The sequence below is a fragment of the Strix uralensis genome, chromosome 5, assembly GCF_047716275.1.
Source record: "Strix uralensis isolate ZFMK-TIS-50842 chromosome 5, bStrUra1, whole genome shotgun sequence".
NCBI lineage: Eukaryota > Metazoa > Chordata > Aves > Strigiformes > Strigidae > Strix > Strix uralensis.
Window position 1 is genome coordinate 68,035,832 of NC_133976.1, and position 17,514 is coordinate 68,053,345.

Below are 17,514 nucleotides of genomic sequence, written 5' to 3' on the forward strand. Positions count from 1 at the left end.
GACATCTTTGCTCCTTGATAACAGCTTCTCAACAACAGTTCACACACAAGCGCCTTTGATCACCTGTTCTGACAGCAGAGCAGCTCATTCTAGTAAGACTGGTGGTTTTGCATTATCTTCAGGTTTATTTTAAGTCTCAATATCAAACTCACCACTATTTCAGAATGAAGTATGATTCACTTTTAAGCTTATAACTAGGCTTTACATGGATTTTATTAAAAGCTTTGACTTATGCAACAGATGTTTTTAACTAAACATGGTAAATTCTTTGGTAAATTATATACAGCTGAGTGTCACAAGACTTTCTGGCATCCTAAAATGAATTTCACAGTCATGTCTCTTATACACGAGCTCTTTCAGCTCTTTGCAGCTTTGGCATGATCCCACAAGCAGCTTTCCTGGATTTGGTCTACTCTAAGTAATACCTCAAAATGCCTCTCTCAAAGACTACATCACAAATATCTAAAATGTCTTCCTTTTCTAGATAGCTTAAAGCTACATTCTCCAGAAACATGTAGCAATTTAAAACCTCTTTGCCACTATGTTTCTACATCTTAACTACCAGCTGACCTATTCAAGTGGAAAGGACATTTTTCAAACAAAACCAAGAAAAAGTGCATACCTAGGTCTAGACAACCACAAGAGAAAAACTACATATGCAAAGTTCAAAAGATGAGTCATTTTTCTCTTATTTACATATTCATTTACATTCCTTCTACTCATAGCTTTGCCTGCGCTACATATTTCTAGTGTGCCTACTGTGTAGTAATTAAGTCTTTCTATACTAGTAAGTATACTTCTCATTTTTTTTCTTTGGTGATTATTATTGCATCTCATTTGAAAATATTGTCTTGGTTTGCAGCTTTCCTTTCCATCCCATGTGTTATTTTTGCCTTCAACTTTCTTTTATTTTTTCCCTGTTGTTAACCCATCTCCCAGGGTCTTCTACTGAAAGCAAACTAAATGGATGTTGATACTAAATGGATGGATACTACTCACAAATAGTAACTTCAAACAATCAGGAACAAAAATAGTTAAGAAAAAGGAACACGCAAATCTTAGCTGAACTTTCATCATACGGCTAAAGGCACACATCATATGGCTAGAGGCATCAGGAACTGATTAATACCAAAATCAGGACTAGGACATAAAAACACCATAGAAAGATGGTGTTATCATTTGCAGTGTTTATTTTACTTCTGTCGCTATCTGTGTTTTCACAGTTTACCTGAGTAAACTCCAGACATTCAGAGAAGCAACAAGTCTCTTACTCCACCCAAGTTTAGCACTCCCATCACACCTGTAGCAAAACTACATCAGTCGAGAAGAGACCTGTATTCTACTCCTTACCAAGTTATTGCAAGCCTCTAAAAAGACAGACTTACCATACTCTTTCACACTTCACATGCCCACAATTAGACTGAATAGTCAACTATGAGTTTGTGCATTACCATTTATATTGTCATTTCCTTCCTAAACATAGGTATACTAAACATTTTGCTCATGCTGTTGAGTAAGTATAATGGAAAAATAAAGTTTATCTGCTGTTCACAGCTTATAAAAGCAGACTGCATGTCAGTCTTTAATATATGATCATAGATAATTCATCTGGAAGATCATATCAGACAATGTGCCAGAACATATAAAACTGCCACTGCTGCCCAGATTGTTAGTGTTGTTTTCCAAGTTTATATATATTTACATTACAGGGTGTCTGAGACTAAGACCAGGTCTGGACCAACCACCTTCCATAAATACAAGCTACACATGTGCCAACCTGATGACAAGCTCTAGCTACATGAAGACAGACAACCCATTACCTATTCTCAGAGTAGACAGAATTAACAAATTTGCTTTTCTTTTAAAAACAGTCATTAGCTTTAGAAACATTCAAAATGGGCAAGAGAACAACAGCCTGACAAAGGAACTGTACTTGGTAAGGCAAATTCTTGACTGTTTCTAAAATGAACCCATTAGTGCCATTCCTTTTTATGTGTTCCCAGAACTGCCATTAAAAAAAAAAAAATTCTAGTAAGTGATTTCATATAAAAATATGTTTACTTCTGCTCAAAACTGACAAATCTCAGGAATCCAATCTGAATACTTATTCTTAATGTCCAATGCAATTGTTTTTTCTGTAAATTTCTTATACCGCAAAATCGTACAAGTCCAAGAAATTTTTTTAGGGCAACATCACTACAGACCTGGTTGGCTGATGATACATACTTCAACTCTATTTAGCATCAACAAAAGCAGCGTAATATATTTTTCAGTTTTGGATGCAATACAGAACACAAGTGAAACAACCCATCAAATACAAGTTTCTGTGTAAGAAACATGGAAGCTCAGCAGCCCTTTTGTGCTGCAAGACCTACAGTCATTTTCAAATCCTTAGTCAGTAACTGTCACATGGCATGAATCCCTTTTATCAACTGATAAAGGCAGAGTTAAAACTGCTGACATCCCATCTGGAAAATACCTGAATTTTCCTCTCTAATTTACTAACCAGCCAAAGCTCTTTGCAAAGTTTTTAACTCATTCTGAATCAACCAGTCACACATGCACCCATTAAGCTGCTTCTTTATGTTAACAGAAGGAATTCTAAAGTAAAAATATCCTTTTATATACTTAATATTTATTAAAAAATTACAATCATTTAATGATTTTAAAGTTAACTATTTAGAAAAACATGCTACCTGACAACTTGCTGACTGTGTAGTACACGATGCAGAATTACAGACAAGAACTGGCTGAACTAATCTGAACAAGCACCAAGATCTCTGCCTCGTGTCCCAAGCCTCTCGATATGCAAAAATTAAGTTGATGAAATACCTGCAGTGAAAGAGAGGAGGACAAACTCTTCTGCATTACAGAAAATGTGATATACTGCAAAGAAAACATGTATCACTTATTTCAAAATTATTTAAAGCAAAAGACAGATCAGCATCACTAAATAGCAAGGTAAGAGAAGTTTACTGAAAGAAACAAAAATTCTGAAAGTGTTCAAATGGGAAAAAGACTACTAGGTTCAGTGAAAACTCACAAACAGGCAAGTAAAAAGAAAACACATTGCAGGCTCTGAGGAACCACTTGCAACGTGTAAGAAGGTGAAAGAGAGAGACAGACCCTATATCTCAAGCCTAATACAGCTTCTCTTTCAAACTTCAGAATCAGGAAGCTTTTCAATCAAAAATGAAATTTAAAAAAATAAAAAGGAAAATTTAAGAGGGCTGATAGGAGTTAAGGTCACTGCAGAAAGCTCAGCTACATTATTTTTCTGTACTTGTTTTCACAGCTGGGGAAGCCTTTATGACACCCTTGTTCACCTAATTGACTCAAGGCAGACCGTCCCATGAATTAAAGTATTGGTAGAACAGGGTGAAGCAGCCAGATGGTGTTCTGTAACCACACAGCTCATCTATTGTCCAAGGTATCCAAATTGCCTTAGTTCCACAGAACTGGAAGGTCCCTGACTCTATGTCAGGCTTTACAGAGCTTCTAGGGTCAGCTAAAGGACTACAGACCCAGTAAGCCCAGTAAGTTTGTACCAGGCAAAACAGTAAGAACTATTCTAAGTAATGGAATTAACAGGTGTGAAATCTGTTGCCGCAGGGAAGAGCCACCCCAGCTTTTAAGAAGGAAAGCCATACCTCAGAGATCTATCAGACTTACTAGTACTAAGTAAACAAACTAACAGCAACAAGAAAGCCCCAAACAAGCAAGCAAACAAAATGAACAAAAAACAACTAACAAAAAAGCTAACAGGCCTTTCAGGTCACTGAGAACCTGGTTTTCCTAAAAGCATCCAAGAAGGTCACTCATCAAAGCTGCTCTAAGAAACTAAGCTGCCAGAGGTTAAGAGGGAAAGTTGTTACATAGATGGTAACTGTTTCAAGAGTGAAAGGACACAAATTAATAAAACCTGCAAGGGCTTGAGCTCACATATAATCTTCATCCTGGTTTCAAAAAGGGGATGAATACAGGAATAAAACCTTAGCAGAGAGCATCCCATACCGAGGATGCTATTCAGGATAACAACCAAGGGCCCAGTTGAAGAATTACAGAGGAACTATACAAGTTTAGGAATACAAGCAGTAAAACAGCAAGTGATATTTGATATTAGTAACATAACATGATGCAAAAAGTCCTTTATTTTACATATTCAATAATGGGCTCTCAGCTAACCATTTTTACTATGGAACAAAACCACAGTGTAACAACAGATACCTTTTCATAGGCTGGTCATCTCGCAGAGAATTCACAGAGAGTTTGTATGTAGATTAATCCTTACACACATACAAAACAAAAAAAACCCACAGAAGTTCCAAAAAATGGCAACAAGGATGACTAAAGGGTGTAGAACACTTTCCACATGTCAAGAACAAAAATAGATTGATAGGCCTTGGACCAGGGATGTGATAAAGATCCTTTTATCACTCAGGCTTTTACGGCAAATAATGCACCACTTCACCTACATGAAAAGCAGGACACATCAAATGAGAAAGATGGTAGAGATTCAAAACTAAAAAGATGATAGTTCTTCATACACGCAGTTACAGTAGCTTCTAAAACAGGTCATGGGAAGTTTGCACTGGTTCAGGAGTGAATACAGAAACCCATCAGGTACAGTTAAAGACAAAGACACCGCCTTTGCCTCTGGAAGTCACTGAGCCACAGACTGCTGTTGGCTGGGAATTCTTGTGGAGGTTCTCAAAAAACAGAATTAAAATCCTCATCTCTGACTATCTCAGTTTCTGGCAAATACTGTGAAAACCACAAATGCACTGTTAGAAACCTTGAAAACAGGACGTATCAAACTATTAGATAATTTCTCCTATATTTGGCTGCTTTTCTCAGCTACTGAAAAGCCCAGCAGGAATGGTATTATAGTATCAATTTATTACAAATCTAGGGGTTTTTTTCAAACTTACGAAGTTCTTCAAACATTTTTTCCTATTCCCCTGACTTCTCTAACATCCTTTTCAACGAGATAGGGAATGATCCACCAACCTGTGACATGGAGTTGGCTTTCACTTCAAATTACACTAGCTTGCCAAATATGAACATCTTCCTCCAGCAGGCCAGAGCTTATGGACCATTCCCTATTTCCCTGGAAACTGATGTAGTATGGATTGTGGAAGGGAGAGGGGAGTAATTCTCAGGCCACCGACATGCAAAAATTATTAAACCAGTGAACAGGATAATTAAACTCTGAATGATCCATAGCTAATTTGTAGTTGAACTTTACTACACAACACAGGTGTGTAATTATAATTTTCAATCCAATACTTGATATAAGAGTCCTTGTTAGGGGCTTCCCTCAGACAGATGCCTAAACCAGGGATACTATTGAATATACTTGGACAAAAAATTCACAAGCTAGTGTGTAGCTGTTTAATTTTATTCTCGATTGAATCACCAGATCCAGCACAGTGCTGGATTAACCACTAATGTCACCAGCTTTCCTTTCGTACAAGCTGCCACCAATTCAGAAGAGCTATCCTCACCAAGAACTCCTACTGTCAGATACCAACCACTTAAACCTGCTGAAAGCAAATCTAATCAAAGCGACAGTTAAAATAAAGCCAGCCCAAACAAAAATCATTATGGCTTTCCCTTTCGTTAAAGTCAATTTAACTGATCTAATGAGTTTTATAGCCCTCAGTATGAAAAACCTACATGCATCAAGAAAAACTAGAGGGAGCAACACTAAATGCTTTTTTAATTGGCTTTTGTTTTCAGGCCAACAGCCCAGGGATGAAGAAATATTGGAGTAATAATCAAACAAGTCCTTCAAAGTATACAATTTTTACTCAGGATGCCATTCCAACATGATTCTCAGGAAATAAGCTAAAACCAAAACCACAAGAAAACCAACAATTAAATTGGATTTATATGACTAACAAAAATCTCTTCAATTCTGAATCCTACAGTAAAGTTTTAGTTAAGATAGTAAACACCAAGAATATTTTGCAAGCTATTCATATTTTCTTACAATACCCATCTTTAAAACTAAGATGTACTCACACTGACATGGGAATAATGTGTATTTACAGTATCTTTAAGAACAGAAGGGTAAACACTGGAGATTTAACTTCCTGTAAGTAAAAGACTCATTCTCATTCAAAGCAATTAAAATTAAAAAAAAAAAAGTCACTGGAAAGTTGACTGGTAAAGTGTGGTATATTACATGCTGAAACCAAACTCCAAAAACCCAATTAGTCCAAAAAGGAAAAAGAAAAATTAATGAGTAAGATAGCCAATATGTGTTGCTTCAATACAAGCCAGAGGAAAACATTCACAGCTTCACTTCAACTTCTCTTTCAAGCAGCCTCTGATAGGCTTTTTTTTAAGATTAAGGTATTACGTAGAAATATATATACACACACATTGATACACAGTCACAAAGCAGTATTGAACATGAAAATGGAAAAAAATTGTTTTGACATCCTACTTGAAAAAACAGAAAAATAAAAGAAAGGTTAAATGCTTCATTCTCCACTGATTACATGAGAACATTACTACTTTAATCCACTGCTGAGGAGATGAGAAGAACAAGTAGAAATTTGGTTGTGTTTAAAGACTGCTGTTGACTTTGCCTCTTTTAAGCCACTTGTGACTCCAGTTTTCAAAGCAAACTGTTAAAATAATTGCATAACTTCAAATTAAAAAAAAAAAAAAAAAGATATGGCAAACTGTTTCTGGTCTTCACTCAAAATGAAAAAAGAGAAAAATATAAAAAAAAAATCGACTGAATTACTTGTATTAATTCAATGCTTGAAAAACAGAATCTTGGTGCGGTATAGTGTGAGTCCAGGCACACCATCAGTGTGCAAACAGCATAAATGGACAAAACCTGAAAAAGTGTTTATGTCAATTTGTCTACAAGTTTTTCTTCCCAATAGCAGCTCTGTCTACTACAATGTATTATACAGAAAGAAATTTATCACTGACGTGCAGTTTTAACAGTATGCGACTTTGTAGACAAAACTCACAACATTCATTTGAGATGCAGAACTCAACCATGCACAGAGCAAACCCTACCAGACCATCCCTACATCACGGCCAGCTACAAAATTCTCAGGAAACCATCTGCAGGCAAACAGAAGTATAACATTTTTATCAGATTAATTCCTCCATCTAAAATAAACTTAATGGTCTTAAGTGCTTTAAAAACAATTTACGTAGAGCTACAGGTTTCCATACAATATATTTTGTTCAAGCAAATTATATTATGTTTCAAAACCCTTGAAACAATGACCTAATTTACTCTTTATATACACATGTAGTATTGTTACAATAATTATGAAACAACATTAATTATGGATCATTGGTAAAACCTTAGCTGCTAAGACTATAATGCTCAGATATTACAGTATTTCAAAAAATGCATTAGTGTACTCTCAATTGTAGAGCAATGCCAGCCACACTGCAATCAGTTGGCAACATTTTACCACTAGTGAAAAATAAGACTTTGTTTTTCTTAACAAGGTGTGTATTACAGGTGTTTACTTCTGGTGATGTCTTATACCTGTAAGGACTAATGAGACAGCAGTGTGAAATAAACCCCTAAATACTAAACCCCAAAACCAAATACTGGTTACCAATCAAGTATTAATGGCTGTTTATTTTTTGAACCTACAGGAGGGCAGCTCCCAATGCATATACTTGCAGCTCCATCTCAGTGGAAGTCACACCACAGCCCGACAAGAAGTTCTGGGATACACAGGATTGCACAGCAGTGCCTAAAGAAGATTCAGTGTCATTACATGCATATATGCAAGTAATTACATGCATGCAGATATTTTAGTGCCATCATTGTAGCACTGCTCAAAATTACTATCACCACTTCACATTTCAAACATGATTTACTAAAGAACATCAAGTCTAACATTTTTCTTCGATATAGGGGCTTTTTTATTCTTTAATGTTACTTTGTGGTATATTACTTTTTCTTTTTAATCTCTTTTGACAAACTGTTTCAGACTTTTGTGTGCCTGAGAAGTGACTTGTATAAGGTGACTGACAGGCATTTGAATTTTCTGTTGAGTGTGAAGACAGAAGTTACCTTTGATGATTACCAAATTTATTCCTTCTGGATATGAATTTTAAAACCTAAATATTTATTTTAAAGACGAGATAAAGCATTTCTGCTCTTTTAAGCCTTGGTAAGAAATAGTAAAAAGCAAAGTGTCAGCATTTATGTTTGCCTGTAACATGCATTTACTTCAAAGTTTTCAATTTTATTAACACAGAACCTTCAAATATTTTACCCAAGTTTTAAAGTGCAGAAGCAAGTTTAGAAAGCTGAACTGCCTACTACACTGATGTCCCCTCTCGGCAACTTTCTGCTTTCAAACCATCTATAGATCATTTGTGCCTCTTCGTGAACTTTGTGTGGCAACAGGTCCCAATAATGTCCTAAAAATCACCCCCCCAATTCCTCTTCGCTTTTGAAAACATCAAGAATTTATACTCAGGTGTCAACTTCCTTTCTCAGAATCCTTACCAGTATCCCAGAACAATTCACATTTAAGTGATTCATATAAGCATAACCTAAAGAGTTGGAAAAACTGACTGTTTACAAGTTTATTCATGATGGGAAGTGTGATGCAATAATTAATTGTAGGAAGTACATCTGAGAATAATTATGCATAAGCTAATCCTTTCCTTTGGCACTACAGTACTTGGCATGGCTTTTGCAACCTCAACTCACTTCACCTGGAAAATCTTATTCTTGTGCCAAGGAATCAAATACATCCTCCATTAATATTTTAATGTGGAACATGCATAATTTATTAACAGAAGTATCTGAAAGAAGTAACTTGATCTGCAGTGTAAATTAATAATCAAATGCAACTTTTTTTAAAAAAAAACAAACACCCCCACTGCCCCCAAACAAAAACTAAATCCCATCCAAAGATTTAGCTTGTCCTGAAAAGACAGTTTGTAATAGAAGATAGTCTACAGTGATTAAGATTAGCCTCATATGTTCTTCCTGGCTTGAATAGCAAGAGCAGGAAGGTTGCCACAGAGACAGCTCTTACCGTAACCACATGCATCTTTAGTGGAATGGACAGAAGGTAAATTTATTCAGAAAAAACAGTCTCACATTTGTTTGTCCATGATTTCATCTAAAGTTTCAAAGATACTGAAAAAGGACTTACATAAAGTTTTATACAAAGAATAGAAGTTGCCTTCAGAGTGGAAAAACAGAGTAAGTTTCCTGGGAAAAAAATACTTCTTTCTTTCCTGTGGGCTGTCTACTCAAGGCTGGGACAGAGGGGTGGGAGAAGGAAAGAGAGGACAAGAATGGATTAAACTGAGTCACAGATTTCCACTCCTAGCAATAACATAGTTTACATAACAAATCTTTTGTAACGATAAAAGTAACTCTTTCCTCTTCTGAATTAATGATTTGGTTTATTCACACTGAGATACTCCTAAACCACCAGTGACCTTTGCCTTCAAGACACATAAGGATTTAGTCGGTTTTAGTAGATCTATAGCTCAAAGAAAGTGCCACGTGTTAGAGATGTTTGTTAGGAAAGTGACACATGATTTAACATTTGCAGCACAGGTATTATAAAGTTCTTCCATAAAGGCTAATGCTTTTACCACTCAGTGAATTACAAATTCTTCAGGAGATTTTCCATGTATGTTCTGATGATTTTAAAGTGTCTTCAATATGATTAGCAAAAAAATATTCAAACGATTTTGTTAACAGGAAGAACATGATGAACATATTTTAACTTTTCATTATGTTCCTTGCATTGATTTGGAGACAAAAGTCAGCATTTCCATAATGCAATGGACTACTTTCATTCCCTTCCCTAACATTCAATCATTTCAAGGACATAAAAAGCAACAGTCAAAAATATTTTGCCACTTTTTCCCCCTCACATGTACTAACTGGTTTAAAGCATGGCTACCCAATGAAGTCAAGCATGGTTGTTTTTACAGGAAGGATGAAAACAGCGAATATCACAATTCGCCTCACCCTTGACGTACCTACTTTTATCCCAACATCCTCATTGGTGTCCCATTAAATTTTGCTGCACGCCGTACTCCCACATTACTTTTGACTGTAGTCATAGTCCACTTCTAGGCTTATGCCAAAGTAAAATATTAGACTGGACATTGACTGTGTTCTCGGAACAGGTTTACAAAGAGGAAGAAATACTGCAAGCTTGAAATAAAGATTGAAAATACCACCTGCTTTAAACAGTCTGGATAATCTCTGCTATTAAAATAAGGCAATACTAATGACAGGTATCTTTCTAGAAGAATCCTAGTCTTTATGTTCAAATTCAATGCCTTGTTTGAGTTTAATCTTAAACATACACTATTTATGTATACTGTATTTACAGTATATGTACACTGCAGTCAGCATTTAGACTTGTGCAACAGACTAGCATCATCTCTTACTCTGAGGCTGAGCTAACCAGTCTCCCCCAAGAGCTACCACACAAGCCAGGAGTTGAAAAAGGAAAACCTCAGCTGAGGTGCTCTGAGTAAGCAATGCTAATGCTTCCAAAAAGAGAAAGGCACATCACCACAGTCAATATCGCACCCTTGGTAGTGCTCACTCTGAGTCTAAGAGAAAGTTTCCCCCTTGCTTTAACATGTTAATCCTATATGAGCACATATTAACTGAAGCTGGCCATCCAGATCCTGCAGCAAAGCACTGGGATGGGCAGGAGAGCAGGCAGTAAATGCTGCCATCTACCAGAAAGCTGAGAATTTTCCATTCCAGCTGGCAGTAAGCAAGTGGGGAGGTGGGGGGGAGGCAGAAGAGCTGCTGGGTAAACACAGCAGCTAACTCTTACCCAGTTGTAATCTTTAAAACTTAAAACCACTAAATAAAACCCACAGAAAAAAGACCTTTCAAAAAGTGGAACTCACATCCAAGAACAAAAGCAAAAATGTAAAGCCGCAATTTGGCGGGACAAGAAAAATCACCTCTGGCATGTGGCACAAAAATCAAACAGAGACTTTCTCCAAACAGACAAAAATCTTCCAGAATCTGGTGATTTGATCTGAAGATAAAAAAGGAGCACTCAAGATGGACATAACCACAGCAAAAGAACTAGCCTCATTTTTCTCATTGGAGAAAAAGTTCCCCTTAAAAGTGCCAAAGTGTTTCTTTATAGACAAGAGAGTTATAAACTGTCTCAAAGCAGTCAGTACAAAAGATTTATTTTACGGAGCTGATATAAGTGAACCGCATTAAAACCACCAGGTCAAATTAGTATTTAATAATTCTGAGGAAATAAGGAAAAAAATGAGTAGTATGACATTAACAACATACCTCTCAAACTAACTTTTGTATCAGAAGAACAAAGATGCCAAATGGTGATCCTACATGCTATAAAGTGCTCCACTTTTTTCAAGTTCAGCTTCTGCATTGGGTGCTATCAGGTATGATAATGAAGCACAGAATTAACAGATATTTTAATATATACAGTATACTGCAAAAGAGTCAACATCCCCTCTGTAGGGGAAAGCCTCACCTTGAACATTTACTGCAATGGAATCATACGAATCAAAGGCATATGCTTATCTCAAAAAAAATATCCCATTTTTACAAAGTCCTTCATTCAGACCTCTTGAAGCCTAACTGCAATGAAACAAAACAGAGTCCTCTGTACGTATTGCTAGGAAGATGCAAAACACAAAAACCCATTATACTCAAGATATTCATAAGCTATCTGAAAAACCAAGTGAATAGCATAGGAGTAATTTGCAATTGATATGAAATTATCCAGGACAGGCAAGATTAGATTGAAGAGAGTTGCTGAGAAAACCCATAATAGCCTGTGCCTCAGATACAAGATAGCAATTGAAACTGAATGCATTAATTGCCAAGTGATTCTTTCAGGAAAGAGAAGCATAAAGACAAAGATCAGGATTGCATTGGTGCTGCCTCTCTGAAAAGGTCTGGAGATCTGCCTGGTGGTTTCAAAAAGACAAACATGTTAGAGGAACTGATTAACAGTAAACAACCATATCACCATTAAACTCTATGGGGTATGGAGATCCGGTCTTGTCCCCCAACTTCGAATGTGTACTGAAGAACTCCATAAGAGACAATCAGAAACATGGAATGGTCTGAAAGAGACGAGGTTCAACTGAGCAGGACTCAAGCTTAGAGAGCAGGGAGGAGACACACATGAAAAGTGGTGCAGATAAACCAGAAAGCTGAATTCACATATGATACCGAAAAGGGATACTGAAAATTGCTTCTACAGAGGAAGCATTCATCATTTCTCAAAATGCAAGAAGTGGTGTTAATAGTAACTTTACGGAAAAGTAAGTTCTGTTTAACAAAAGAAACTTTAAAAAATTCCGGATCTCCTTATCACCAGGTATTCTGGAGAACAAAACAACCACATGCAGAACAGAGTACTAACAAATACCACGACACACTTTGGTGCAGTTTTTAGCTGCACCCACTCTCGTCATAGTTACTCTATTTTTAGTATATTCTTTCCTAAATGTCTTAACATGCATCACACACAAATCTCTTTGGTTTGCCTAGTACAACCACTTTGAAGTTATATTCTAGATGACCATTGATTTAAAAAAAACCCCCTTCATTCACTAGACAATTAAGATTGAGCTATAAAATAACACCACTTGGACCAAACATCCCCAAGGCAGCCTTAATGTTTTTTCCACCATAGGAACATGGGTATTAGTGTAATAATGAAACAGAACATTTAAGATTACAACAAAATCCTACCCTTGAATATGCTTTTAGGGAATGCACTCACATTATTTTGAAACTAGTATATAATTCTTTATGAGAGCAAACTGATGCTTGTGAGGCTTTTCTCCCCTCCACCTATTAAAAAATAATATGTTAAATCAATATTCACGTCATAGCATACAACCTACACTCCCAATTCACTAGTTTATTAACAAACAAAAAAACAAAGAAATCTGTTCTTCCCAACATGAATATTTCCACACCATAGCACAAAGTTTCATTATTAATGGCACTTCAGACTTCAAACCAAACTTCCAAAAAAAGCAAAGTTGTGACACATCCTATAGAACATGCTTACATCCCTACATTACATCACAGCAAGGTTAATATTGTACTTCAGGTGAATTGACTGTACTTTCCATCAAGAATTTTGCCAACAAATCACAGAAAGCAACATTTAAGTAGGTAAGACCACTAAGAGACTTTACTTGTCTCACAGGCCGTCTACTCAGCCATTGCTACACATGTAAGAAAAACAGCATTAATTCCCAAAAGACAAAAATTAATCTCTCTGCAGGAGTATTTGCATATAAAAACTGTGTAACCAGATGAACAAAGGAAAATCAGAAATTCAGCTCCCCAAAGAATGCAAAAACTCTTGCTCCAGCATGCAAAGTAAAGCTGATTCCTAAATATGCCAGACAGTAAGTTACATTCTACTAGTTCTAGTCTTTAGTAACCACTGAATAGATACCATGTAACACAGCTGCTCTGATACCCTGATATCATTACAAATGTATGCTGGCTACCAACTGTATGACAGTTTTTACTTAGAAGACCTCTTTCATGTCCCAGAAACCAAGTGGTATTTTGTGTTGTACACTACACGTGATACAGGAAAACAAAGGATCTTAGTCAAGGACTAGTACCTTACCTTACATGTAAGCATAAGGGTTTTGGTGTCCCCCAGGGCTCAGTTTTGGGGCCACTCCTGTTTAACATCTTTATTGATGATCTAGACGAGGGGATCGAGTGCACCCTCAGTAAGTTTGCAGACGACATCAAGTTGGGTGGGAGTGTTGATCTGCTCGAGGGTAGGGAGGCTCTGCAGAGAGATCTGGACAGGCTGGAGCGATGGGCTAAGGCCAACTCTATGAGCTTCAATAAGGCCAAATGCCGGGTTCTGCACTTGGGCCACAACAACCCCCAGCAGCGCTACAGGCTTGGGGAGGAGTGGCTGGAGAGCTGCCAGTCAGAGAGGGACCTGGGGGTGTTGATTGACAGCTGGCTGAACATGAGCCAGCAGTGTGCCCAAGTGGCCAAGAAGGCCAATGGCATCCTGGCTTGTATCAGCAATAGCGTGGCCAGCAGGGACAGGGAAGGAATCTTACCCCTGTACTCTGCACTGGTCAGGCCGCACCTCGATTCCTGTGTTCAGTTTTGGGCCCCTCACTACAAAAAGGACATTGAATTACTCGAGCGTGTCCAGAGAAGGGCAACGAAGCTGGTGCAGGGTCTGGAGCACATGTCGTACGAGAAGCGGCTGAGGGAACTGGGGGTGTTTAGTCTGGAGAAGAGACCTCATCGCCCTCTACAACTACCTGAAAGGAGGTTGCAGAGAGCTGGGGATGAGTCTCTTTAACCAAGTAATAAGCGACAGGACAAGAGGGAACGGCCTCAAGTTGCGCCAGGGAAGGTTTAGACTGGATATTAGGAAGTATTTCTTTCCAGAAGGGGTTGTTAGGCGTTGGAATGGGCTGCCCAGGGCAGTGGTGGAGTCCCCATCCCTGAAGGTGTTTAAGAGTCAGGTTGACATAGCGCTGAGGGATATGGTGTAATTAAGAATTGTCAATGTTAGGTTAATGGTTGGACTGGATGATCTTCAAGGTCTTTTCTAACCTAGACGATTCTGTGATTCTGTGAATAAAACCTCTTACTGTGAGAGACTGAAATGTCAAACGACTGTCTCAAAGCTTGCTTGTGTCCATGCAAACCTTAAGGACAAACTGTGGCTTTTGGATTAGTCTGAGGAACGTCACCCAAGGAAGCAGGAGTGTATCAAAGGATGCACCCCCCACCCCCTTGCAGTTGCATTGTCAGACTCCTTAGATAAGTCTCAAAGGGGCAGACATGGACTGAGCAGAAACCAAATGTTTATCAGTGGCTCCATCGTGTAGCCATTTGTGGCTCTATTGTGTAGGCCAGACACCATGCATGCATTGCTAATGAACTGATGAGAGGTGAGCATTTCTGCCCCAGAAGCCAGATGCAGCAAAAACCTGTGGGACCAGAGGAAAAAAAAAACCCAACACTAAAGGTGGGCAGATATGCTAAGCAGATACGATGAACTTAAAGGCAACAAAAAAAACTTTGCTTCGTGTGCACCCACCACCGAAGAACTGAAGACTGAGGACCAACAGGACACGGCTGGATCCATGGTGGTGACTATTCTTGTGACTATCCTGCATGCTTGCTTGATTTCTGTCTTTGCCTTCCATTCTGTCCTATCACTACCCCTCTTCACTTTTAATAATAAAAAATGTTTTGGCTGTACGGTGTTTGACTTCATTTGTGTCTTAATCCCACTCTTGGGATCACATCGAAACCTCCCCCGATGCTGGATTGGGACACCTACTTCAAAGACATTACATTCAGATACAGCAACAGGAAAGACAGACCAAAAAAAGCACACATTATGCAACAGAATGGAACTGATGAATTTACTTATTTACTGCCTTTAACAAGGGTTTAATCCACCCTGATCATGTTACACAGGCTCCCGCTCTAATAAATTGGATTGGGGACAACTGGCTTTTACAATTTGAGACTCCCGGGACTGATGAACTCACTGGTATGTCTCATCCTCAACAGGCACACTCCATGTTTTTAATATTAGGGTTTTGTTCCCATCCCCCGCCCTCAGTTATAAATGTACTTAGAAAACAAATCTTGAAGAATTTTTATAAGACAGGCAAGATTTAAACAGTTACAACCCTCAGATATTAGACAACTGACATACAATCAGATACACATATAAACACAGATATCTAACAAATTCTGGAAAGAGTAGAGTACACAGGATTAGCTACCACAGGACCTACTATGTACTTCAACCAACAATCTTATAGTGGAAACTTCCACCACACATTACTAAATGCAAAGGAATTCTGCTCTATTTTTAGATCATCTCCAACAAAAGGCTCTAGAGCTGAGGATGCACCTATGCAGCGCGCTCACAATAAGACAAATCAATTGTACAGCAATGTCTAAAATTCAGTTACAAGTCCTATACAAGATGATCAATTCCTGGCAAGAAAGAATACTAACAAGATTGTCCTCCAGAAAGGACATAAGAATTAGCAAATTATTATTATAAAACTACTGCACTGCTGACAAGGAAATCAAGATGCTCTTGAAAGTGAATTAATTAGATAGGCTTGACAGTGATCTTATAACAAGCAAAGGTTACTGGACAGTATACAGCAGGATAATCTCCTGTTGATGTCAGAATAATACCAACACTTTCTTTTAAATGAAGCAATCGTGTCACTAAAATATATACAACTTGTCAATAATCTTTCCTTTCGTGGAGAAATGCTTACTTTATCCTATAAACCCCCAAAATCTGCTTCAGAGTTTCTTTCCAAAGCAATAATCATTGTATGAACATTCAAAACATTTTCCTGATCTGCACCACTTATGTAACTGCTCTAACTTTTACTTGAAAGAGGCAAAGGAAGGGGTTTTTGAGGTCCCTTCCTTGCTGTTTTCTGAGAATGAAGAAGCCTGCAGCAGTGGAAGAACCACAAACAACCTACCATGATGCTAGTGGGCATGATGAGTTGGGAATGGCCCACAGACAAAGATCCTTTAAACTTCTAGACAGAAGTACTGCTTCATAACTATACGCATCACAAAACATCACTGGATCTAATATCTAACAATATATGTCTCTCTACTTATCCTGTATATTTTCATAATAAGAACTTATGTTGAATATTTATTTTACTTAAGCATCAAACAACTTCCCCCCTGTAACTACTGATAATCTCAGTCTAAATAACTCTAACAAGTACTAAATGAACCAAGCTTTTTCAAGATTTAATTTTTATGTAGAACATTCTTCCAGAGAAGCAACAGTGGTACCGATCCAAATTGTCCATTTTACCAATGCATCAGTACTGAAAAAAATAAAATAAAGAAAAATAGTGAACAAAAAGGAAGAAATCAGTTTGCCCATGAAGAAAGCAGTAATCCAGAATCCATTTATACATTAATATACAAATTATTAATAAAAGATTTCATTTTCCTTAAATGAAGTTATTTCCTCTTTAATATTTTAGAAGTTACCTATGTATATTTGCATTTGTATGTGAGAGCTCCGTTCTTCCAGAAAATAGGACACAAGTAAACATGGAAATCTTACTGGCAGTACCAACCTCTGAAGCACTTCAGAGATGATTGGTTTTAATAGGACTTGCGCATCAGTTGACTAGATACCAACTTTTAGAGTAACTGAGGTTGACCAGAGAGGTCAATCTGCAAATACTCCTAATAATGAGAGGAGTGGCTTCAGCAAGGAAGCAGACTCAAAAGCCTCCCAAAAGAACAGCACGGCCCTAGAAAAATTGAAGCAATTAATTTTATCTTCAGTCTTTATTGCCCTTCTGTCCAAAATGTGATAGAGTGAGAGCAAGAAGATAATAAAATTAATAGAAAAGGAGAAGAATGGGTTGAGTGCAAGACTGTACCAGTGGCAAACCTGGCTTTACCATTAATTCCAAGTTGAGAGATCAAATCCC

General features: G+C 37.6%; 1 protein-coding gene across 37 annotated transcripts in view; it reads right to left on the reverse strand.

Annotated features, from left to right (window-relative positions):
• The window catches only part of PLEKHA5 (pleckstrin homology domain containing A5), a 168,977-nt gene that overhangs the window by 111,770 nt on the left and 39,693 nt on the right, over positions 1 to 17,514 (reverse strand). For 2 of the 37 annotated variants that reach the window (XR_012629290.1, XM_074871497.1), the window contains one exon: positions 15,502 to 16,893. The exons of the other annotated variants lie outside the window; for them this stretch is intronic. Coding sequence is in view for 1 of the 2 variants with exons in the window: in XM_074871497.1 (XP_074727598.1) it covers positions 16,821 to 16,893 (73 nt within the window). In the remaining variant the exon portion in view is untranslated. Of the gene's footprint in view, positions 1 to 15,501; positions 16,894 to 17,514 lie in introns of those variants that run through there. 37 annotated transcript variants of the gene reach the window in all.